The following is a 26636-nucleotide window of genomic DNA, read 5'->3' on the forward strand; positions in this document are numbered from 1 at the left end:
ATGGCGGCAAGTACTACAACCCGCCGATTTGCGTGGTTGCAAAAGTCTGGGTTTACTTCAGATGTACAAGCCAGACTTTTAAATATGCCCTTTGACGGCTCTTCTTTGTTTGGTAAGAAGGCGGATGACAGCCTAGAAAAGTTACAGACATCCAAAGCAGCCGCAAAATCCTTGGGAGCTGCAATCCGTCAAACGCCATATCGCCCCTCAGGAACCTCTTGGAGAGGTAAGTCCTTTCGCTTTTGTTCTGCATTCGGAAAAGGCAGAGCACAGTCGGTTCAAAGTGGTCAAAAAAGATTCACCCGAGGTGGACGGGGTAAAAATACAAAAGCCGCAGCAGCAGGTGGCTCTGTACCCTCGGCATCTGCATCAGCCACCTCTAAATCACTCTGAGGACTCTCCTCAGAAGACACCAGTAGAGGGCAGGCTAACTCAACATCTGAAGGAATGGCAGGCTATTACGTCAGATGCTTGGGGATTGGAGACAGTTGCCCAAGGTTACTGCCTGTCTTTTCTACGCATTCCTCAGAGTCATCCACCGGGGAACAGCTCTCGGAAAGTTCCAGATCCGCTCCTCTTGCAGGAAATTGTAGACCTGCTGGAGAAAGGTGCCATAGAACCGGTACCTGTAGCGGAGAGGAACAAGGGCTGGTACTCCCTCTACTTCCTAATACCGAAGAAGGACGGAGGACTGAGACTTATCTTGGACTTACGAGAATTGAACAAGTTCCTCAGAAAGGACAAGTTCAAGATGGTAACTCTCTCTCAGATCCTTCAGGCCGTCCAGCTCCAGGACTGGATGGTATCTCTGGACCTTCAGGATGCTTATTTCCATGTGCCAATCCATCACAAACACAGGAAATACCTGAGGTTTGCAATTGGCGGCTCTCATTATCAATTTCGAGTTCTGCCATTTGGGCTGACCTCCGCCCGAGGGTCTTCACCAAGCTAATGTCGGTAGTGGCTGCAAGTCTAAGGAGGGAAGGGATTCACGTCTACCCCTACCTGGACGATTGGCTGATCAGAGCTGTATCTCCGGAACAAGCTCAGATCCAGCTAGATTATGTCTGCCACTTCCTTCACAAACTGGGCTTCTCCCTCAATTTAAAGAAGTCACAGATGATACCATCACAGAGACTCCAGTTCATTGGAGCGGTCCTGGACACTTCCCTGGGAAAAGCCTCGCCACCAGAGGTGAGGGCTCAAGATATTCTGCAGATGGTCACCAAGTTTCAAAATGCCCAACGTCTCCCAGCCTTCGACTTTTTGAGGTTGCTAGGCCTCATGGCATCCTGCATCTTCCTTGTGCCAGAGGCTCGCCTGAGAATGAGATCTCTTCAGTGGGCACTAAGAACTCAGTAGTTGCAATTCTCAGGGAGAATGACAGATCTCCTTCAGGTTCCGGACAAGGTGGCTCGATACCTTCAGTGGTGGGCCTGTCAGGAGAACATTTTGAAAGGAGAACTGTTTTGGCAACCATGGCCGGAGATAAGAGTAGTCACAGATGCCTCACTCACGGGGTGGGGAGCCCATGCCAACGACTTGACCATCAGCGGCGTTGGTCTCCATCGGAGTCCAGACTACATATCAACCTGTTAGAGCTGAGAGCAATCAGACTAGCGCTGAAGGCTTTTCTGCCATCTGTACAGGGGAAAAATTTCCTGATAATGACGGACAACACAGTGGCCATGCACTACCTCAACAAAAGAGGAGGCGTAGGATCACTGCCTCTGTGCAGAGAGGCGATGCAGCTCTGGTTTTGGGCAATCCAAGAAGGAATCTCTCTATCAGCAGTTCACTTAGCTGGAGAGAAAAACTTGACGGCGGACGCTCTGAGCAGGCAGAATACAGTCTCCCACGAGTGGGAACTAGCTCAGGAAGTCCTTCAACCCCTCAAGTAGATCTGTTCACCACCAGCATCAACAGGAAGTGCGATCAGTTTTATTCAAGGGAATTTCCCCCGAGAGGAGCTCTAGGGGACGCGTTCGTAGTGGACTGGGAGTTTCCACTTCTGTACGCGTTTCCTCCAGTCCCTGTCATTCCTCAAATGATCAGGAGGTTGAAAAGGTTCCGGAAAACCATGATCCTAATTGCCCCGTACTGGGCCAGGAGGACGTGGTACCCGGACCTTCTGGACATGTCCATCTGCCCTTCAATTCGTCTTCCACTCAAGGAGAATCTTCTCTCGCAGAAGGGAGGTCAGGTTCTCCATCCAGACATCAGAACCCTCAACCTTCACGCTTGGTATCTGAAAGGTTGACATACAAGGATTGGGACCTCCCAGATGACGTCATGGAGGTGTTGCTTTCGGCAAGAAGGCCAACAACAAAGACTTTATACCGCTGCCTTTGGAACAAATTTTGCAGCTGGTGTAGAGAAAAGAATATCGACCCCTTTTCATGTGGTACACCAACGGTGTTATCTTTTCTACTCTATTTGGCAAATTCGGGCCTTCAGGTTGGCACTAACAAGGGCTATCTCGCAGCACTATCGATCTTCAAGCGCACTGCAGAGGAACCATCGTATTTCAAGTTACCCTTAGTAATACAATTCCTGAAGGGATTAACCAATGTCTATCCTCCAAGACCATTCCAAGTTCCCTTATGGGACTTAAATTTAGTCTTAAATTTCCTGATGGGTACTCCTTTTGAACCACTTCACTCTTGTTCGCTAAGGTGTCTCACCCTTAAACAGTCTTATTAGTAGCATTGACATCTGCTAGGCGGGTGAGTGAATTACAAGCTCTATCCTGTAAACCCCCCTCATACCATTTTTCATAAAGACACAGTTGTCCCACAAGTGAAGCCTAATTTCCTCCCAAAGGTGGTTTCTGAATTCCACATCACTCAGAAGATTACCTTACCTTCATTCTATCCCCCTGCCCATCCGGGGAAAGAGGAAGAAAGGCTACATAGGCTGGACCCAAGGCGGGCTTTGAACTTTTACATCAGCAGACTTGCTAGGATTAGGCAAGCAGACCAACTGTTCGTAGGTTACTTAGGGCACAAATTGGGACTACTGATAACAAAACAGACCATTTCCAGATGGATTATTTTGGCAATTCTGGAATGTTACAAACTGGCAGGGAAAGAGTCTCCTCAAAATCTTAGGGCTCATTCAACCAGGGGTATCGCAGCCTCTTCGGCCCTCCACAGAGGGGTACCGATTCGAGACATATGTGCGGCTGCCACATGGTCGTCTGCACATACCTTCACAAGATTTTACAACCTGGATTCCTCCTTTAGCCAAGAGACTAGATTTGGCAAAGCTGTGTTGCACTCTGTTCATTCTTGAAGGGAAACAATTTTACTCCCACCTCCAGTTACACACCACTGCTATGGGAGTCTATCAAGATAAGGAATACGTCGGAGGACACAATCCCTTCGAAGAACAAGTTACTTCTTACCTGGTAACGTTCTTTCGATGGGATGTTCCTCCGACGTATTCCTTATCGCCCCTCCCATCCATCCCCTCAGTAAAACTTCCCTTGTCGTTACAGCTTACGCTCCTTCGGGGTCAATAACCAATTCATGTAAAGCAACTGTTAAACGTCAAAATGGAACTGAGCAACGGACGCTGCGCAAGTCTATTTATACGCATGATGACGTCTGCGCCGATACGGAGGCTGTCGAGGGACATCGGCTCGAAGGACGTCGACGCGCAGTGTCCTCTACTGAAAAAAGGTTTCCGAGGCCAGCAAGCTGGAGATGATCTATCAAGATAAGGAATACGTTGGAGGAACATCCCATCGAAAGAACGTTACCAGGTAAGAAGTAACTTGTTCTTCTATTTGAATAATCTGATGTTGGGTTTCTGATGTCTGGATTTTGAATTTGACCAATGGACCGTTTGTGTATCTGCTGAATACAGAATTAAAACAATGGTGGGTCTACCAATTTTTGTATTATTGCAGGATGGGGCAGTGGCTGGAAATTCTGGTCCACCAAATAACTATTAAGAACTCCAGAATATGGTACTGTCCTCAGTCTCAACTAGTAATGCTGCCTAGTTTAACAAGTGATGTTTGATTTGAGGTTTACCAATGATCTAAAAGGTGAAACACTATTTTTATTTTACAGCCGAGAACCAGGATGGGTACACATATTCAAACATCGCCTTCACAAAAAATCCAAAGCAAGGTAAGAAAAAAAAAACTATGAAAAGTGCTAAAATGGAAAGAAAACTGAAATTGAGACGCATAACATGAAGGAAAAAGAGAGTGTAAAGAGAGAGAACAAGAGTCAACCCAAGTTGAGACATTCAAAAATAAAGAGAGGAAGTTTATAAATAAACAAAGACAAACAGAAAAAGAAATGAACTAAAAAAAAGAGAAACTAGCATGTCTGCAAACTATGCACTACCACCACACATCAGGAGCACCGAATCGCATGCAGCCTTCCGTAAGGCGATAAAAACAAGGTTCTTTGTTTGAATATAGTTGTTTTAACCTATTTAGACTCCTGCTGCGATTATTAGTATGCAGCCTTGTCGCGCTTATGCTTCTGTATGAACTTATACCATGTTAAGAATCTCCTTGGGCGGCATTCATGTAACCCAGAATCAAGCTCTTTTTAGCGCCTCGATGCCCGTGGGCTGCAGTGCGCTTTACAAATCTAAATAAATAAATAAGCAGAAAAGCGGCAGATTCCAGATGCGTTATTACTGGGTCATTACTAGATCATATGCGGCCCATCAAGGCATTCAGAATTATGGCGCGACACGTAGTCCAGCGTGTGAAGCGAGAATTCTCAGACCTTCCCTTCTTTCATTTGTTCTTGGGACTGCCAACTAATCAAGAAATTCTAGGATTAGTATTGAGGCACCTGAGTGGGGATGTCAAAAAAACAATATTCCTACTACAGTTCCCAGGTGTTAAAGCTTGATCAGAAACCCAAATCTCTCTCAGTAACACGGACAAAATTCCCAGATCTTGCTCGCGCTGCACTAGTTGGGGACACGTCTCATGGGTTACACTGGGTGGGCCAAGGATTTAACTCTGTGCAACAGAGAAGAATGCTACCAGAAACTATCATACGCAAAGACTAAGAGACACATGGGAACCATCTAGGACATATGTTCATGATCTAGAAACCAAAGGAGTGGCAGAAGGGAGGACGAGGGAGTGCAAACTGAGCAAGAGAAAACATTCAGAGATATATTTGCTCCCAATCATTACAGGCCTGGGGGTCAGCTCAGAGATGACATTAGCGGGGTGGCCTCAGGAATTGGAAGAGCTGAGACGCTCAAGTGACACAGAGATGAACTACGACCAACAAGTGATGAATCTGTTTCGATTCTCTTTGAGATGAAACAAATTACCTGTTTTTTGCGTATATGTTAAAAAATTAATTCGATTTTCAAAAATAAATCAGGCCATGGTCGACTTACCAATTGTTGTATTTTCGCAAGTCACAGCATTACCTAGAGCCATTGTCTACTCTTGGCAATAGTGTTTTCCACAGACACCGACTCGACTATTAATACTTCTAAGATGTACCAGGATTTAAGGTTCACCTTTGATATTTGAAGTAAAATACAATTTTCTGTTTTGCAGCTGAGAATCAAGATGGCTGCACTTATGCAGATATAGTCTTCACGAAGGAACCAAAGCAAGGTAAGGAAACGCAGCACAATCAGTCATACTATGGAAAGAACGCCGGGACAATTGTAGAAAAAAAATATCAGGTAAAGGGAAAGTTAGAAACAGCAAAAACAGAAGACAGAAAGGTGAAACCATAAAATGAGAGCCAAAATGTAAAGTTAAAATTGAATGAATTAAAAGCTGCGCAATGAATTGATGTTTCCAGATTAAGGGCCTCATTACACGGAAGGCGGTAAGGGTTAACGGTCACCGGTAATGTTACCGGTGACTGTTAACCCTTACCGCCTTACTACGAGGTCCCTTAGCGGGTTGGTACTTTAACGCCTGCTTTTAGCATGCGTTAAAAACCAACCCGCTAAGGGACCTTGGTGCTAATTACGGCACCGCAAATTTGCGGTACCGTAATTAGCACCTTCCCCATTCCCATTATGCCCTATGGGGCAAAAATGGGAATGGGGAAGGGCAATGGTGGAAGGGGGAATTACCGCCCCGCCAACCTTGGAATAGGGCGGTAATTCCCCTTTCCACCAAGGCAGTGCCAGTATTTTACCGGCATGGACCAAGGTGCTATTAGCACCTTGGTCCACCGCCTACCGTGTAATGAGGTCCTAAATCTTTCTTTAAAAATAATTGTTCATCAGTTGCATTAGAGACTCAAGATTTTTTTGTGGAGGATATACATTGGGCTGAAAACTGAATTCTTAAAATCATTTTCCGTGAGCTTTCTGGGGTAGAGGGCTTGTTGTATTCATTGGAGATTTATATGCTGCAGCTGACAGAAAGATAAAGGGGGGGATTCATGGAATTTGTGCACCGAAAAACAGGGATTTGTGCGCCATTCTGCCCACAAATCCCTGTTTAACAAATGGGGATTTGCGGGCAGAATGGCGCACAAATCCCTGTTTTTCGGTGCAAAAATTCCATGAATCAGCCAAAAAATGTTTGCACTTGCTAGGAAATATGGTGAAGGCAATTTGGCCTTGTCAAGAGGTGTAGTGTACCCCTCTCAGTTGGTGTTGGGAGGCCTACCAGGGATAAATCCAGAGCCAGTCCTTCCCCTGAGGTGGACGGTGGCAATTGGGAGGGCCCAAATTCTTATCCCCAGAGCCAGTTCCGCACTGAGGTGGATGATGGCAGTTGAGAGGGGCTAGATTCTTGCCCCCGCCTTGTGCCAGCATGCTTCTGTGCAGACAACCTCTTTCTAAAGCCTTGCCTCAAAACATAAGATATTTGCCAGTGTCTCTCTCTTTGTTTCTAGAGACAACCCATCCAGTCCAGGAGACAAGCAGAGAAACCAAGAAGACAAACTAGAGTGACCTTGTTCCGAGCAGAGAAACTGAGGCCAGAGAAAACGGAGAGAAGCGAGAGATGGAGAGAGTGAGAAAAGCAGCACCCTCATAGACGTGCATCACCGGCATACCGCTAAGAAGGAGAGAGGATTCAGGCAAGGACGCCTGTATATGCAGCCAAAAGACCATCATTGCGCGGCTCCGTCATGCCTGCACAACACAACCGGAAGCAACTGGACCACCAGAGACTAATAGGGAAAAAGTATCCACCCTCCCTTCGTCAAACTAATTTGACAGACGCCACATGTTACGAACACAAACATTTACCCTGCTGGGCATCCATGGCCATTTTGCAGCAAGCCTGTGTGAGGAAAGTGGGTGGGCATTAACCCACTGCTTATGCCTTTGCAATGCACATATGCGTCTTGGGCGAGAGGGCTGGAAACAGGGCCAGATTGACCAGGAAAAGTAGACCAATCCCAAGAAGGAGGAGAAATACAAGATAGGAACAGGTAGCAGGAAGCGTAGATTGTTCGGGTGAGGTCAGAGGTGGAGGACGGCCAAGAGACCAGTAGGAAGGAAGGAGCAGTGGACAGTGGAGGCAATTTTTGGACCAGGTGAGGCACTGACTGAAGACTGAAAATGGTACTGCAGTGTGAGTGTATATGTGTGTGTGGCAAGTGTGTGGAGTATAGTTAGAGTAACAAGTGATTGTGAAGTGAATGGTACTAGGTGGAAGGAGGGTGGCTGGGTAGTAGTTGGGAGAAGGGTGTAGTAGTAGTTTGGAGGAAGTAGTGTAGAGGAGGAAGTAGTAACATCAAAAGGTTGAGACAGGACCTAGGAGGAGTGAGAACATTGAAGGGATTAGAGGAAGGAGTGAGGTGGAAGAGTAGGAAAAGGAGGGAGTGAGAGTGGGCGTATAAGGCAGCGTCTGAATCAAGGCTTTATCCCAAATCCCAGTAGAACACTAACCCCTGAATAGAGCAGGGGCAACTAGGAAGATGTAAGAGGATTCAATTCAACACTACAGCTAAGTCAATGCCTAGTCTGGGATACTGAATGGAAACCCTTATTGATATATCTTTATGTCCAGTTCATGCGTTCTGGATGACTACCCCTATATAACACCCCTCTATTGGAATCCCCCTGACCCCACTGAGCCAAGAAGTAGTTCTGTTTTGCAAGTTAAAAGGTTTATTTGAGAATTTAAACAATATAGATATATATCACACTTTATAATAAATTAATAATTGGATATCACACTTAATCTGATATGATAAAGATTAACAACGGAGAATCTGGCACTAGCACACTTGTGAATAGGAACAGAAGAAGAAGGTGGTAGAGAATGCTTTATATAAGTTCAGATGGATGTAATGTTGAATGAAAATGCAATACAGAAAATACTCAATATGATTTCAACAAAACAATGTAATCACTTTTCTCTGGCAATCCCCTCCCCCCCTTTATGCAATGCAAGGAAATGGAAGGAAAGCACACAGTTCTCAGAAATGCAATCAAATGTAATTCAGTTCACCCCAGCAAGCTTAGACTACAGAAGTTGGAAACACAGGCCCAAAATGCTTTTATATGTGCTGGCAATGAAGTGAAAAATATGCTAAAATGCTTTTAATTCCCTCTAGGAGGTTCAGGGTGAGTGAAATCTAGTTAATATTAGTCCAGGCTCACTTTAGCAAGGATCTAGGAGTAACTAGCAGGTTAAACGAATTTTTGGCAAATGAAAGCAAGAAGCTTCTGTTTTCACACGTGGAGAAATTTGCAAATCGCGGCAAATTCGCGAGTGCGTTTTTCGCGATTGCGGCAAAACTATAGGGATTAGCACTATCATTTTGGGGTCCTAGGACAGCCTAGGATCTCAGCTTCCAGATGAAAGTTACTGCAAGTCTCTAAGACAAACGGTCACAGAGATATGAGCGATATGGTAAAGGTCGTTTTTCAGATTTGAAATTTTAAAGTTCAAAAAGACAAGTGACAGCTAGCAACTAGAAAATGATAGGTGACAGTTAGGAGGCAGTTCTACTTAGATTAAAAGAGATTGAATTATATTATTTTAATTAAGAGATTGGTTCTGCACAGTCTTGCTAGGTACTCACACTATATTCTTGAATTAGATGGGCCTCGCCACGGATCTGGTCAGGTTTTAGACTGGACTCTGGTCTGGTCTCTGCACTTCACAGTGATCTGGGTCAGCTCTGCTCTCTCTCTAGCCTCTCTGGATTCTGGAGATTGATGGATTTGAAGTCTGGATCTTTCTGCACAGCTTTCTCTAGAGATTGATGGAGGTAAAGTATGAATTTTCCCGGCAGAGCCTCCCGCAGCAAATGGATTTGAAGGTCCCTATCTGTCCTGTCTGTCTGCTTTTATCTGTTTTTAAAATGGGTGTGTGTGCAGCATCACTAGACCCTACCCCTCTACACTTGCCATTGGCCCAATTCTCCCCTCTCCCATGATTGGGGAAGGAACTGTGAGTCAGAGTGATGCTGTAGGTTTTATGGGTCAGAGGATCCTCCCCTGTCAAATTGCACACAATCTATATTTGATAAAAAAAAACATATTTGCACAGGTACACATTCGTTTAAAATTACACGCACCCATCACATATCACAGGAGGTATACCCTGTCCAAATCTGCTCTTCCTGGGGGCTTGCATTCAGAAATGGCAACATTTGCACTTTTTAACTGATTTTGCAATTTCGGACATTAACCCAAATTTACACACATGTGCGCAAGGAGTATGGACATTAGTTGATGAAGTGTCAGATTTTTCACATGCACACATTTTGAGTAATATCCTCTTTTCCGCTAAAACCCCCCTGAACATACCACCGGGTCCTAACACGTCTTCAAATGTGCACCGAAAAATCACAAGAATTATGGCATCATTTAAATAATTTTCACAAGTCCGCTCTATGAATGATCCATCTTTTTCTAAAACCATATTCTGGCTGGCAGGGGTGGGTCTTTTCAGGTCACATGGTACAGAAACCAGTCTTTCCAGTTTCTGCCAAGCTCAGAGACCCTGCCCCTCCCAGCTTCTGCCAAGAGGAAGCTGTTTTACGACATCTGCAATAAACCATCTGCCTGGGTGAAGGGGGTTGCATTGTTCAGAGCTCCTGTATTCTGTGGGGGCTCCCCTTAATTCAATTATCAGAGAGATGGCATATCCTTAGTGTGGCCAGCAGGAAACAGCCAGGCCTGGGAAGTTACTTGTGAATCAAGTTTCACTCCTGATGGGGGTAGTTGCCAGGCAAAATTGCAATCTCTTTAAGCCAGTTTTTAGCCACATGTCATTTCTGTTCCCCAGTTTTCTGCATTCAAATAACTAACAATTTTTTACATATGCAGCTAGAATGCTGATTCTAAGTTTAAAACTATGACATTTAAACAATTGCAGCCTATGTGACACTCAAAAGTAGGTCACTCATTTCTTTTAAACATTTAGATTTTTAGTGTCTTTCAGTCCAAATTTACTTAAACTGCTGAAATCCACAGCTCAGCCAGTCTTGTTATAAACCTTCAAGTCACTTCAGAATATAACTTTTCATCCTCTTTCCAGATTTTGTATGCCCACAATACTTTATTCTGCCAGTTGTCCGCTGGTGTTCAGTGAGATTTTTGGATGTGTTGCAAATAGGCATTTTGAGCTGGCATTCAGAGAAACAAAAGGTGATTTTAAAGTGCGGTTTTTCCTTTGGCACACATTTCACTCATGGCACCCCGGCCCATCCTGCTTGCATTGGTGGGTGGCAAGTTAGGCAACCATTTTAGTGTGCACAACTGCGCGGTTTTCATAGATTCTGGCGCACATGTGGGCTTTTTCGGCCATCTTGGATTTCCTAAGCCCACAGCACCAAATGTTGTAGCATCATAGTCCAAACGTGGGTCAGAACACCCAACAAAGCCTTAGGTAGAGAAGTCAGTTTTCCCTTTATTTTCTTTTCATTTTTTTTATTATGAATTAACCAACAAAATTGGTGTCACATTAACATGAAAGGAATGTAAACATTTAAGACAATCAAAGCAACACATTATTGATTCATTGATTCAATGCATCAATTCATTAATTCAGAACATCAATTCACATTACAATTGATTAAAAGGAGGATGGATAAAAGAAAGAAAAAGAAAGAAAAAAAGAAAATCTTTTCAATGTTATTTTATGGAAACTCTACCTATAGCACCAGACATGTCACCACGGCGATAGTAATGGCCACCTCATATTTCCACGGCGATGGTAATGGCCACCTCATATCCACCCGTGGCTCTGTCAAGAAAACTCACCTGTTTGCAGCCACTCTCATTTACCCACAAATCTGAGAAAATACTTGTATGGCATTACAACCAATCATCAGATGTTGTCTAGTTTGGCTCAAGCCTGGCATCTTCCAGAAGTCACAAACAGAACACCTGGATGGGTCCCAGATCTAGTAACTTGATTTTTTTTCGTTTAGGTCTTCACCACCAGGACAATATAAAATTTAGACCAGAGGCCTGCAACCTGTGTATCTCCAGATGTTTTGGACTACATATCCCAAGATCGTTCAACACGGACTATGCTGCCTAGGAGTGATGAATGTTATAGCCCAAAACATCTAGAGACCGAAAGGTTGCAGATCCCTGCTTTAGAGGCACGCCTGAGTTATGATGGAGGATCAAAATAAGATGAGAGCAAGAGGGGTGGCCCTAGGTCCCACAAACATGTTAATAAAAACCCTTGAACCATCTCTGAGACTTGGGAGTGTTTCTTGCGCTGTGACAGCTCTTTATCTTGATACTGTACAATTACCTGTTTCACGCTGGAATCTCTAAAAACTGGGAGACACATATGTTTTTCATGACTCATTAACATGCATTGACAGATGCTGCTGGAGCCCGTGTGAGCTAGTGAGTAATTCAGTCCTTCAATTACAGTTTCTATGTGAGCCTTTGAATAGATTCAGCGTTGTTTGCCTGAAAAGAATACAATTTCAAAACAAGAATAAACTCCAAAGGACTGCACACTAGAAACAGCTTCAACAAGTTAGCGGCTGTGTGAAACTTTGCTTCACGAAGAAGCCCCAGATCTGCATTTGCGGATGTAAAGTCTTTGTTTTTTGATAAGATACACCAACTAATTAGGGAATCTGTGTTCCCTAAAAACAGATAGTTCTTTCCCTGTTCCATGCAGCAGATACTGTTCTAAGTGTCCCAAGGGTAGATACTTGAGAAGGTCCACCCACGCCATATATACCTTTCAGTTTCGTCATGGGGAGTCAACTGATGTCCGCCCTGATGAAGGCCTGGTCAAATTGAGGGGTGAAGATAGAACCCCCTCTTCCTCCCAGACGCCGAAACACACATCTGTCAACACTGTTTTGTTTGTTTAATACACAGTGCATTAAAGAAAAGATATGCCGGTCTGAGACGGAACACATGACCTTTGAAAGTTAATTTAGACTGTCATGTGTCTGCCACTGTCACTTGGCCAGAAGAAAATATTGTAGTAGGGTATGAATATTGTTACTGGCCAGAGGAAAGGCATTGAGGTGACGGGTCCAGACCAGCGTTTGTGTAATAAGAAAAGTGAACTTGTTGTTTGTAATATTTCTGTTTTAAGCTGTTTTCTGAGTCACTTTTACTAACCCCATCACCCATTTCTGTGAATAGTAGCCCACGAGAGTGGACTTGAAACTGTCTTTTGGTCGTCTCAAGTGTATTAATATTTCTCTTATAATAAAAACATTTATTTTTGTACTGTAAACTATAGGGCACAGTAATGTTTATGCAATTAGAACTTTTCTGAACAGAGTGTGACTGAGTGAGACTAATAGATGGCTGGTCAGAGTCACGAAAAACATACATGCCTCCCACAGGGGTTCTTTTTTTCTAGATTTGTATCCCGGTAGAGGGAGACACTAGTCCGGGCGCCACCTTTTTTGAGGTACGCTGGAATCTCCACACAATGTGTTACTGTGTTTTTTTTTAAAAAAAAGTGTGTGCCTGGTAATTGTGGTGATTGTAATTTCTCCAGTATAACTGCAAGAGTAAGTGTATCGTGGCAGTTTTTTCTAGAATTGTTTTGTCAGCAATGTCTGGTGTAAAAAGCATAACACATGGCAGATCTTTTGAAAATGTGTATATGTTATCCCCGTCTTAACACCTTGTTTTACAATAAGGGGTATTTTAGTGTATTTAGGTGATGTAGGAGCACTGAACGGTCTCTCATGAACTGTCATGCATCGCTGCTCTTCCATAAAAAATACCACATGGCTTAATGTCAGCATATCTTTTCATGCTTGTGTTAAACCAATGGATTCCTATGGAATTCCGACTGATTTTCTACACCCGATAATGCAGAGGGAATCCATAGGAATCCACTTTAAATGCCTTCTGCAATTACTAATTGCAGGATGCATTCAAACACAGGAGTGCAAACATACGTTGTCATCACTATACAATTCACTGTCAATGAAAATTACCCAGTATCCTCTTCAAAATCTTTGAAACATTTTCACCACAAGTTCCTCTTAATTTCAAAAGAATTGAAGAAAGATTAAAGCCAAAAAACAGAAAGAATGAAAAATAGCAAAAGAGAACAGTGTTAAAAAGAAAAGAGGAATTCATTGTGAAAGGAAAATAACAATTGAAAAGAAACAAAAGAAAGGTAAAGGAGAAAGAGAAAATAATACATTGAGAAGGAACAAATCTGAGAGAAATAAAGAAAATAGAAAGCCAGACTAAGAGACCAGCATGTTATGATAAAAACACAACATCAGGAAAAGATATAAAAACGAAAGATGAAAAGGCAAGAAATAAAAAGCAAATACAAGAAAGAACAAAAAGGAAAAAGTGAAGAAAAGGGCAAGGAGGGAATATAATGAATGGGATAGAAGAAATTGTGGGCAAACGAAAGAAATAGTCAATTCAATCGAGTCCTAAAATAAACAAAAGGAGGTAATAGATGCACCCGAATTGAACGAACAAGGATGAAAATAAGTAAAAGAGGAAAATAATGGAAGATGCATGAAAGAAGATACCCAAGCTGACAGAGAAGAAACATGGAGGAAGAACACTACCAAAACAATTTCAACCAGAATACGAGAGAAAAGAAAAAAATTACTGTAGACCTTCGAAAAGAGTGAGACAAATTGGAAAAATAAATATTTAAAAAATCAGTTCTTGTGCAGCAATCCACACTCAGTAACCATTTCTCAAGTGACAATATTTTATCATATAATTAATATGGCATCCCAATTTCGTAATTACCCAATTTGTTAGTTCACTTTTGTTCGTTAGGTCTTTTTGACCTAATTGTAGGTGTAACTTTTTACCTTCTTACTTGAACATGAGTAGCAAGGGTTGCGGGGGTGTACCCGCTCCTCATTTTCAGGTGTCTGCGCCTCGGGGGTTGCGGGTGTCCCCACCCCCCGCCGCCTTAACAATGGAGGCGGGGGACAAAAATTGCTCGGCCCCATTTTCAATGAAGAGTCAAAACGGGGGTCCAAGAAGTTTTAATGCGGGCGGTGTGCCCGCGAACAAAACATTTGCGGGAAGATCGTATACATCCCCAATTTCATCTGCCTCAAAAGGTTTAAAACATGCCAATCTATCTCGGATAAGATATAATGCATATTGTAAAGCAGGACTCTAATTGTGGGAAGGAAACTGAAAAGAGAAAGAAGACATCAAAACAAAAAAGAATAGAACGTGAAAGAAAACGAGGAGGAAACCAAGAGCAGGAAATAAACACGTCAAGCAATCAAAGTAGGAAAATAAAGGAAGTATGAGAGGAATAGGGAAGAGGATTAAACTATGGGTATGTGGACGAGAGAAAGGTCAAAGAAAGGAAAAACGATCATTATCATAAAAACTGATGCACTTAAGTCTTTGTTTTTACACCATCTAGCATCTATTTAAACATGTTTTAATCAGGTTTTATGTACTTGTCCATATTTGAACTGATTCAACCTAAATTCTGACTCTTAAATTGGAATGTGCCCATTGCAGCAACGTCTGTCAAGAGTTACAGGGTGGCTCTCTCGATGTCTGAAACAGCCCTACCACCAATCTGTATCTCACTTCCGAAAAACTCTGTCTGCCTTTACTTATGCTTGTAAAAATATCCCCTGTATGATACTGTAATTATAATCTATGTAATTATTGGAAAGTCAGTCACATCTTGGTGTGTCTCTGTTGTAAATAATTGTTAGTAATATGCTGTAAAGGATTGTTATCAACTGGTATTAATATTTTGTAAAGAATTGTTATCAACTTATATCATGCAACTTTTTTAAGTAACCATGTAATATATAATGCGTCCAGATACCCCAGGATTCGGTGCGCTATATAAATAAACAAACAAGAGACCAATGGAATCCACCTGCTATGGGGCGAGACCCCTGCAGGTCATATAGAGGTGATTTCTCAGAGCCCCACCACCAGGCACCTTCCATTGTGCATCCTGGGCAGTAGCAGGGTAGGAGGTCTGAGCTCCTTCATAAAACGAGGGAATTTTTCTTCACCTGAACTGCTTTTCAAAAAGAGAGCCCGAGAACCAAGCCCTCATTAAGCAGGTGCTGACCAGAGATGAGACTTCCCAAGATCAGTTCCTGCTGCATGAATAAATACCCCCACAACTCCAATATCCAGCATGGATCCACTCCGTTCCTTTAAATGGAACCACCGGCCCACTTCCCAGGGTCAAGAGAAGAGGTACACCAAACACCAGTCATGGCGAGGGAAAACAGACCCAGACACATTCCACAAGCACGAATAGTACCCCCCCGCCCCCACTTCACTGCACCAGAACAGAACAGTGGAAATCCTGCCTTCCACACCACTCATCATTCAGCAGCAGATCTCATGCATGTACATACACACCACATATTTATCGTTCAAATCAAATTGGAAGAACAAATTGAAATTCGCAGGAGGCCCGAGAACTTTGAAATTCCCGAGGCTTATGTCCCTTTATCTGGAAAGAAAGCTGCAAACGAGGGAGAAACAGAAATATGCTGTTCACCAAGCTCCCTGCCCCAAGTGCTCAGCTCCAAAGCCTCACTCCCAATGGGATCACAGCAGGAAGCCACCCCATCCAATCAGGGAGTAGACACCCGACCCAGGCAGATTAAAAGATCATGGTTCCTCAGTCTGGGAGCAGAGAAGCTGGAGTGCAGACATGCCTTGAGAGCAGCGAGAGCACAAACAAGTGAAGATTGAGGAGAGTGTAGAGGGGCTGCAGGGGCCTGAAGCCTCCAGAGACGAGGGCACCATAACTCCTAAATGGTGAGAATTTCTCACTACCGTAAGGGGTGAACGTCGGCTGAGGGGGTAAAACTCAGACACTGGTGGAGATGAGATCTAAATAAAGTGAGAAGGCAAAACGGCTTCCTTAGGGATCTCAGATCCTGGCAGGAGCCAGAGGCAAAAGGGAGCAGCCAGTGCCTGCCGAGAGCTCATACTCAGGAGGGAGAACCCCAGCTAGTGGGTGATAATCAGGGGAAGAAAAACCTGCTGGCAAAAGGTAGAGTAATGCACTCGCAGGAAGCTAACAACCTGCAGGTAAGTGAGCCTGTAAGGCAAGGGGAGAAAAAAGTTCTTGCTCAAAGTTGCTGACACAGAGGAGCCTAGGAGGTCCATTTGTGCCATGATTGGAATCCAAGAGGACAAGTCAAGAGAGCCAAAGGAGCCTGCTCTGTGCTATAGCCATGAGATGGTGCGTGACCCAAAAAGAGTGCTGGCAGCTTCATCCCGAGACTGTCATTGGCCAAGGCAGCTGGGTGCTATGTCCCAGAGACTATACAATTTAGAGTAGGGAAGACTGACAAGGGCACGGTTTCTGGCAGAGTAGGGACTCCTGCCAAGGGCACAGTTGGGAATCCTGACAAGAACACTGTTTCCTGTAGAGTAGGCTCCTGCACCTTCTTTTAGTTCTTCATCCCGACACCTTCAGTATAACTGTTTCTGGGTTATAGTGGTAATCCACTAGCTCTGTAGGTGGTTTGATTTGAATTTATTTAATTTATAAAATGTAAAATATGTAGCTTGTGTTACATACTTATAGCGTACAAACTAAGGCTACCAGAGAATGCATCCAATGGGACGGTGGGAACAAACAAGAGTCAACGTTGAGGAACAAAAGGCTGTTCCTACCTTAAGTGAATAGGTGCTGAAGCACTGCTTGTCCTAGCGCCGATTCCCTTCTGCTGTCTTCTTCAAAGCAGTAAACGTGTGGCGTGCTCTCCGGGTGGCTGCCAGGCTGATGTCCTTCAGAGACACTCCTGCCTGGAACGCTGTTGAGGCCGCTCTCGCTCTGGTGGAGTGTGCCGTGGGTGTGGCTGGCAGAGAGTTATTTCTGATTTCGTGACAGTGAGTAATGCAACTGGAAACCTGACGTGCCAAACTTTGTTTCGATATGCATTGACCCTTGGTTTGTCCTGCAAAGGTGACAAAGTCTTTTAGAGGTTCTGAAATCCTTTGTTCTTTCTATGTAGAATTTAATTGTTCTCGCCACATCTAGTGAATGTAGTGTCTGTACCGCTGCGGTTGTGTGGCTGCCAAAAAAAAGTGTGAAAAATGATTCTTCACGCTAAAATGGATTGAGATATGACCTTTGAATGAATTTCGGGTGAGGTTGAAGAACAACCCTATCCCTGTGAAAGTTGGTGAAAGGTGGCTCGGTGATCAGTGCTTATTGCTCCATGATGTACCTGGCTGAGGTGATAACCACCAAAAAGGCCGTTTTCCACGATAAGAAATTTTTGTCGCACCTGTGTATAGGTTAATAGGGCACTCTCATTAGCGCGGCTAAGACTGTGTTAAGACTACAGGCGGGAGCGATTTTCTTTTGCCTGGGAAAGGAGCACATAAACCCTTTAATGAAAGCTTTGACCACCAGGTGTGGCACTAGGGAGTGTCGATGAGGCCTGGTGGTATAATCGGAGATCCGAGAGATGGACCTTGATGAAAGAAATTGGCAACAGCTCCTTGCTAGATGTAGAAGGTAAGGCAAGATTTGTTCTGTAGATGCTAAGAAGGGTACTCTGTGCCAGCTTCCAAACACCAGGATTTGAACTGTTTCAATTTTTTAGTATATGTCCGCCTGCTAGACGGCGCCCTGGCAGCTCGCAGTATACCCCATCATTCGGGATCTAGAACGAGGTTATGGAATCTTCGCTGTTTAGGAGCCAGCCCCTGAGGGATAAGCTGGCCGGGTTGTGGTGAAGCAGTTCGCCCCTGTGCTGTGACAACAGGTGTGGGTGAGGCTGGATATGAATTGACTTCTCCAGAGCTAGTTGGAGTGCAGGGTACCAAATCTGGCGTGCCCACATCAGTGCCCTCAGTATCATGATGAAGGGTTGCTTGTTCATCCTGTGCAGCACCCGCGGGATCAATGGTGTCAGAGGGAACCCGGAATTTCCCCTTCCATTGTGTGGAGAACACGTTCCCAGGCAGCGTCTCTCCGGGTACCTGGAAGTAAACTGATAGCATTTCTTGTTTACGTGGGTTTCAAACAGGTCTATGGTGGGTTTTCCCCACCTGAGGAATAGTTTTTCCAGGTTGTGGTTGTTGATTTCCCATTCGTGGGATTGGAGGAATTGATGACTGAGTTTGTCTGCCAACACGTTGTACTTGCCGCAGAGATGTTCTGCCCTCATGTCTATTTTGTGGTGCAGTGCCCAGTTCCAGAGTTGTTGAGATTCCAGTGATAGGATGTTCGACGTGGTCCCACTCTGTTTGTTTGTGTAGTGCATTGACGTGGTGTTGTTCATCTGCACTGTCACCATTTGGGCAGAAAGTACCGGTAGGAAGGACTTTAGCACCCACTGAATGGCCCAGAGTTGCAGTGCATTTATGTGCAGACGAGATTCTGCTGGTGACCACACCCCGCTGGTTTGTAGAGCGCCTATATAGGCCCCCGCGCCCGAGAGTGAGGCACCCGTGCTCAAGAGTAGAGTGAAAGGTAAACCCTGTAGAAGATTGGAGTGTCTGGCCCACCAAACGAAAGGCGTGAAGTGCACAATGTCCTCCCACAACCCACTGTGCTGAGCCCATTGGCTGTACAGCTCCTCCTGAAGCGGTCTCATATTCAGTCAGCAATTTGGTACGAGGAAAATACAAGAGGACCTTATGCCCAGGAAGGATGTATTGTCTGACAGTGGAGCTTGTTCTCTCTTTGAACCACGCAATGAGGTTTTGCATTGTGGCCACTCTGTCTGGAGAGGGACGAACCCTGGGAACTCGAGTGTCGAGATCGGCTTCTAGAGAGATTGCTGTCTGTGTGGGTAGGGCCGAAGATGTGTCCTCTTTGATCGAGAACCCTAAATCTTGGAGCAGGGTTGCTGTTCTTCCCACTGCTTCTGACGCTATTTCCAGGGAGCTTCCTTTCACTAGCCAGTCATCTAGGTATGGAAAAACCAGTACCCCGGAACGCCTGAGGTGAGCGGCCACTGGGGCCAGGCCTTTCGTAAACACTTTTGGTGCAGCCTTCAGCCAGAAAGGAAGTACCTTGAACTGGAAATGTTGATCGCCGACAGTGAACCAAAGGTATGGTCTGTAGGATGGATAGATGGACGGAGACATGGAAGTAGGTGTCCTCAGGGCCCGAAGATCAAGTATCGGGTGCCACTAGCCATTTTGTCTTCCTTACTAGAAAAAAGTGGGAGTAGAATCCTTTCTCCCGTTGTGGAGGTGGAACCCACTCTATGGCAGCCTTGAGTAAAAGTTTGGCAGCTTCTGCCCTTAGTTGTTGCAGCCGGAGGATGCTTTTTCTTGGCGGTGGGCGAGGTGGTGGTCGTTGAAGAAAGTCCATGGTATGTCCCCCTTTTATTACCTGAAGCACCCATTTGTCCGTTGTTATGGTGTACCAATGATTGATGTGCAGTGAAACGCATACTCCCACTGGGGTATGATGTGGAAGGCGCACCAAGTATGAGTCCGTTTTTCTTTGTCTGGTTTCTGTATTGGCTTGAGCCCCTCTTGCAACGTTGCTCCTGGTACCTGGTGGAACTTTGTTGATATCTACCTCCCGATTGGTAGGAGGTTGAAGAGGACGCTTGACCCTATAAAGAACTGCCGTATGACTTGTACTTGGAACTGGCACCTCGAATGGAGCAAAAAAAGACGGCGGTCCTGTCCTTTAAAGACCTAATCGTGGTGTTGGCTGTGATGCCCTTCAAGTGATCATCAATTTTCTTTCCAAATAGGTCTTTCCCATCAAAGGGCATGTCTAGGATCTGAGCCTGTACCTCTGGTCTGAAGCTTGTGGCCTTCATCCAGGCTTGGCGTCTAAAGACTGTGCTGTGTGCCATTTGCCTGAAACCGTAGTGAGCGGTGTCCACAGAGGTGTCGATCATGTGATCTGAGACCGCTTCTCTGTCTGAAATAATGGCTTTGGCCTCTTCTTGAAACTCCTCTAGGAGGTGTTTGGTGAGAAGGGACATACAGAGCCACAATTCTCTATCCAGCCTTGCCATCAAGGCCCTGGCGTCGCTGGCCCATACCTTCAACAATGCCGCAGTTGAAACATATAATGCCCCATCGCATCTAGTTTGGGTCCCTGCTTATCGGGCCGAGCTGTGAGGGGCGAGGCCGAGTTTTGCAGTCTTTTCCTCGCCACCACCGCGATAACAGAGTCGGGTTTAGGATGGGCTCTGAGGCACAATGGAGCCGAGTCCGGGGCTTTATACTTTTTCTCTGGTCTAGCCACCAGTGCTGGAGTGGAAAGAGGAGTGGCCAGGATTTTCTCACCCACGTCCCAAATAGTCTTTAGTATTGGTATCGTGGTGATGGTGCAGTGGCTTGTCTCTGTGCTCATAAAGGACTGATGTTTTCTCTCGCTTCTGTGGCGACTTGTATTTTGAAGATTTCTGCCGACTTGACCATGATAGAGTGAGAAGATACAATATTATCCGGAGGTGAGGACTGCTCCGGTGAGTCACGTTTCTTCTGCTTCTTGATGACAATAGAATCCCAATCATCTGTGTCTGGAGTGTTTCGAGGCAGTACACTTTCTTCAGGCTCGTCATCATGTGTGTCGGGATCGGAAAACTCCCAGGGTCATCAGGATCTCCAGCGTTGTCTGCAATGTCTTCAGATGAAACTACGGGCTCCTGGTATTGACCCTTTTCTGCCCAGGAGGGCTATATTATCATCAGATACAATTGAAAGGGTCAGTCGAACAAGCACGCCTCCTTGTAGCTCATTTTCGGGACACAGGGTCCATAAATAACATCTGGTCTCACACCTTTGTTGTTGTGATAATTTTCATTTAGATTTTAAGCACATATACATATTTACTAGTTAGTACAACACAGAACACCGGTTTTTACACATAGGGCAATGTAGATTGCAAAACATACAACAGCAAGTTAAATTCCTTGCAGTAAAGTACATAGAGTCAACACAATACATATTTTATTGTTGAGATCAAGCACGACAGGGGTCATATTGCATGAAAAAGTGCAATGGATACATATAATGAGCAACAGTTATAGATAGTGGAACACTGTAACTAAAGAGTTAGGGCCTCATTACAACCCTGGCGTTGGACCATGGTGCTATTAGCACCATGGTCCATGCCGGATTCCGCCATGGTAGATGGCGGATTTACCGCCCCATTCCAAGGTTGGCAGGGCGGTAAATCCCCATTCACCATGGCCCCTTCCCCATTCCCATTTTTGGCCCATAGGGCTCAATGGGAATGGGGAAGGCGCTAATTACGGTGCCGTAATTAGCACCAAGGTCCCTTAGCGTGTTGGACTTTAACGACTGCAAAAAGCAGGCGTTAATGTGTGAATCTGGCGTTAAGGGTTTAACGGAACCGCAGCCTTTTACGGCGCCGTTAACCCCTTAATGCCAGGGTTGTAATGAGGCCCTTAGTGTCTACACCATAGTGTTTCGGCCTTTTGTAGGGGCTAGAATGTAACCATATTCTTGTATGGGCCTTCGTCAGGAAAAGGTAGACTGTGACGTCTGGGTGTTTGGTGGATGCTGTGGAAAATTTATGGAGCATAATGAGGGGTTGGCGCTATGGGGCATGATTTGCATAATTAGTGTGATTAAATCACCATGCAATAAATGCACACAAAGTCTGACTAATTGAAGGACGAAGCTTACCGTGTGGAGAAAAGACTGGGCCACAGGAAGCTGATTGTCGGTCTGGAAAATCAGATGTCACTAAATGTGAGGATCTAGTCACAGGGCGCCTATTTTATGAAAAGAAAATGGCTTTATGATATGCCAGGCTTAAAAATAGGAGACATATGGAGTTGCCATTAATGTCAGAGAAACGATTACCTGAGTCTAGGCAGCGTACGTGAGTCAGGCTAGAGTTGTGTGACTTCATCAATGGGCACATATTGTGCCAGGCTGTCAAACGGTGCAAACTGCAATGATTGGGCAGTGTTAGGAAAACAGCCTGCAGGACTGCCATGTCGGTTACAGTTGAACCGCATAGTGAATTACCTGCGTCATGAATGAAAGAGAAATGCCTCGCCTCGTACAGGCCAAAATCCTCCCAGAGGCAGTGAAGAAGCATGCCCTGTCTGTGTGCCGGCATGGAGTACGCGGCCTGACACTTAATCGCAAACGTGTCCTGCAAATGCTTGGGGACAACGATTGGTACAATCAATGTACAGTAGCAAATTAAATCTGCAGCGAGGCGGACGGCGTTCTGGCGAGTTAGACGCTGTTGCTATGGCCAGCGCTCTTTAACCCTTTAAGTGCCATGGGTATTTCCCCCCAGTGCCAAGGCCTTTCTTGGTGATTTCGGTATGTGGCCATTCATTGGCTTGTGACTTTTTTGTTACATGAGATATCTCGGCCAAATTCGGCTCCTTCTTTTCCCACATGTAGGCGGTCGTATCGCCACCCAGGAATCCTAGGTTGCTGTAGGGGGGTGAGAGAAAATAAGCAAAAAGGGCGAAAATGTTGTATTTTTTCCAAAAATGCCAATAAAATGATTTGCAAAGAAGCCTGTTTTATTTTCCTTATGAGAGCTAGGAACAAATGGTTTGCTGTGCTGAATTCCCCAATGTAATGGCTTTCAAGAACAGGTTGAGTGGAAATGAAAACAAATTATTGTGATGTGGTTATCAACTGTTTTGTGAGAGGTAGGCGATTTTGGCCATTTTTGCCAATTGGACATGCATGGACGCAATGGAAGAAAAGGGTAGGAAAGCCAAATTGGAGGACAGAAAGGCACATATTTCTGAAAAGTAGGCAAAATTCCAAGTTTAGGAAGGGGTGATTTGCGTAGGTCGGGCAACAACTAGGTAGGGGAAAATGCCATAGATTGGGGGAAAAACGGGAAAATGACCGAAAAAAAAGTTATGTGGTGGACATGGTTGGCTTGGTACGGCGATGGCTTCTATGAATGTTGAGAAAAGCAATGCTCTGCTACATTCCCCAGATGCTTGCAGTTAGGAAAGCACACATTTTTTGTAGTGTTTTACAAAACAAGCAATACCACAAGCCAAACACTGAGGCATGGTACACAGGAGTTTTATGCTTACGGCCTGAACAGAAGCAATTAGCATGTGTAAATCAGGAAAACCAATGTGGTGAGGAACGGCAAGCATACTTTTTTTGAAAGAGCACAGGCAGACCGTTTCAAGGGTAGGTGACTTGTGCAGTTTACAAAAGTGTATGGTGCCTAAAGCAGCGACTAAATGTAGGGCACATTTGGGAAATGAAAGGGTTGTTTGACAAAGGGCACCAGCAAATGGGTCAAAACATTATGAAAACCAGACAAACACAACAAATGTTATACCTTTCCGCGTTCCCACAGGTGTCCCGATGAAAACAGTACCTCACATGTGTGGGTGCACCTATCTGGACGCCAAGGGGAAAGCCTGAAACACAGGTAGACACAAGTCTGTTTTGACACCTGAATTTCACACTTTCTCCAGACGGGCACACCATACAGATATGGGCCTCGGGTGTCCAAGCCAACAAGGAAAACATGGAACCCCATGCATTTCTGAAAGAGGACATCTGTGGGAATCCGCAGATGTATGATTTGCGCAAATCGGCCCAGAATGTATTACCCAGACAACCCCGCTAAGTCCGAAATGTGGGAACAAAACGCATTTTCCACAGATTTCACTCGGCTCACCAATCGAAACACTCCCCCAACCACACATGGCCTACTGTCCCGCGTTCCCACCGGTGTCCCGATGAAAACAGTACCTCACATGTGTGGGTGCACCTACCTGGGCGCCAAGGGGAAAGCCTAAAACACAGGTAACCCCAAGCCTGTTCTGGCACAACCAAATTTTACACTTCCTCCAGACGGGCGCACTATACAGATATGGGCCTCGGGTGTCCAAGCCACCAAGGAAAATAGGGAACCCCATGCATTTCCGAAAAGGAGACACCCGTGGGAATCGGCAGAGGTATGATTTGTGCAAATCGCCCCAGAATGTATTACCCAGACACCCCCGCAAAGTCCGAAATGTGGGAAAAAAAAGCATTTTTGCACATTTCACTCGGGACACTCATTGAAACACACCCCCAACAACACATGCCTACCGTCCCGCGTTCCCAGAGGTATCCCGATGAAAACGGCACCTCACATGTGTGGGTGCACCTACCTGGGCGCCAAGGGGAAAGCCTAAAACACAGGTAACCCCAAATCTGTTTTGACACCTGAATTTCACACTTTCTCCAGACGGGCACACCATACAGATATGGGCCTCGGGTGTCCAAGCCAACAAGGAAAACATGGAACCCCATGCATTTCCGAAAAGAGGACACCTGTGGGAATCCGCAGATGTATGATTTGCGCAAATCGGCCCAGAATGTATTACCCAGACACCCCCGGTAAATCCAAAATGTGGGAACAAAATGCATTTTCCACAGATTTCACTCGGCTCACCATTCGAAACACGCCCCCAACAACACATGGCCTACCGTCCCGTGTTCCCACACGTGTCCCGATGAAAACGGTACCTCACATGTCTGGGTGCACCTACCAAGGCGCCAAGGAGAAAGCCTAATACACAGGTAACCCCAAGTCTGTTTTGACACCTGAATTTCACACTTTCTCCAGATGGGCACACCATACAGATATGGGCCGCGGGTGTCTAAGGCAACAAGGAAAACATGGAACCCCATGCATTTCCGAAAAGAGGACACCTGTGGGAATCCGCAGATGTATGATTTGCGCAAATCGGCCCAGAATGTATTACCCAGACAACCTCGCTAAATCCGAAATGTGGGAACAAAACGCATTTTCCACAGATTTCACTCGGCTTACTATTCGAAACACGCCCTCAACAACACATGGCCTACCGTCCCGTGTTCCCACACGTGTCCCGATAAAAACGGTACCTCACATGTGTGGGTGAACCTACCTGGGCTCCAATGGGAAAGCCTAAAACACAGGTACCCCCAAGTCTGTTTTGGCACAACCGAATTTCACACTTCCTCCAGATGGGCACACCATACAGATAGGGGCCTCAGGTGTCCAAGCCACCAAGGAAAATAGGGAACACCATGCATTTATGGAAAAGAAGACACCCGTGGGTATCCGCAGAGGTATGACTTGCGCAAATCGGCCCAGAATTTATTACCCAGACACCCCCGCAAAGTCCGAAATGTGGGGAAAAAACGCATTTTCGCACATTTCACTCGGCACACCCATCGAAACACGCCCCCAACAACCCTTGCCTACCGTCCTGCGTTCCCACTGGTGTCCCGATGAAAACGGTACCTCACATGTGTGGGTGCACCTACCTGGGCGCCAAGGGTAAAGCCTAAAACACAGGTGACCCAAAATCTGTTTTGACACCTGAATTTCACACTTTCTCCAGACGGGCACACCATACAGATATGGGCCTCGGGTGTCCAAGCCACCAAGGAAAACAGGGATCCCATGCATTTCCGAAAAGAGGACACCCGTGGGAATCCACAGAGGTATGATTTGCGCAAATCGGCCCAGAATGTATTACCCAGACACCCCCGCAAATTCCGAAATGTGGGGGAAAAAAAGCATTTTCCGCACATTTCACTCGGCTCACCCATCGAAACACGCCCCCAACAACACATGGCCTACCGTCTCGCGTTCCCACAGCTGTCTCGATGAAAATGGTACCTCACATGTGTGGGTGCACCTACCTGGGCGCCAAGGGGAAAGCCTAAAACACAGGTAACCCCAAGTCTGTTTTGGCACAACCGAATTTCACACTTCCTCCAGACGGCATACCATACAGATATGGGCCTCGGGTGTCCAAGCCACCAAGGAAAACAGTGAACCCCTATGCATTTCCGAAAAGAAGACACCCGTGGGAATCTGCAGAGGTATGATTTGCGCAAATCCGCCCAGAATTTATTACCCAGACACCCCTGCAAAGTCCGAAATGTGGGAAAAAAAGCATTTTCGCACATTTCACTCGGCATACCCATCGAAACACGCCCCCAACAACACATGCCTACCGTCCCGCGTTCCCACAGGTGTCCCGATGTACACGGTACCTCACATGTGTGGGTGACCCTACCTGGGCGCCAAGGGGAAAGCCTAAAACACAGGTAACCCCAAGTCTGTTTTGACACCTGAATTTCACACTTTCTCCAGACGGGCACACCATACAGATATGGGCCTCGGGTGTCCAAGCCACCAAGGAAAACAGGGAACCCCATGCATTTCCAAAAAGAGGACACCCGTGGGAATCCGCAGAGGTATGATTTGCACAAATCGGCCCAGAATGTATTACCCAGACACCCCACAAAGCACGAAATGTGGG

At 45.4% G+C, this 26636-nt stretch overlaps 1 protein-coding gene across 3 annotated transcripts in view; it reads left to right on the forward strand.

Moving 5' to 3' along the window:
• Positions 1–26636, forward strand: part of LOC138511206 (sialic acid-binding Ig-like lectin 12) — a 515336-nt gene that overhangs the window by 395993 nt on the left and 92707 nt on the right. For all 3 annotated transcript variants that reach the window (XM_069626735.1, XM_069626732.1, XM_069626733.1), the window contains 2 exons: positions 4080–4139; positions 5555–5614. In XM_069626735.1, the coding sequence (XP_069482836.1) occupies positions 4080–4139; positions 5555–5614 (120 nt within the window). The remainder of the gene's footprint in view (positions 1–4079; positions 4140–5554; positions 5615–26636) is intronic.

This window comes from Ambystoma mexicanum, chromosome 6p (genome assembly GCF_040938575.1).
Source record: "Ambystoma mexicanum isolate Mex_15411 chromosome 6p, UKY_AmexF1_1, whole genome shotgun sequence".
NCBI classification, from domain to species: domain Eukaryota; kingdom Metazoa; phylum Chordata; class Amphibia; order Caudata; family Ambystomatidae; genus Ambystoma; species Ambystoma mexicanum.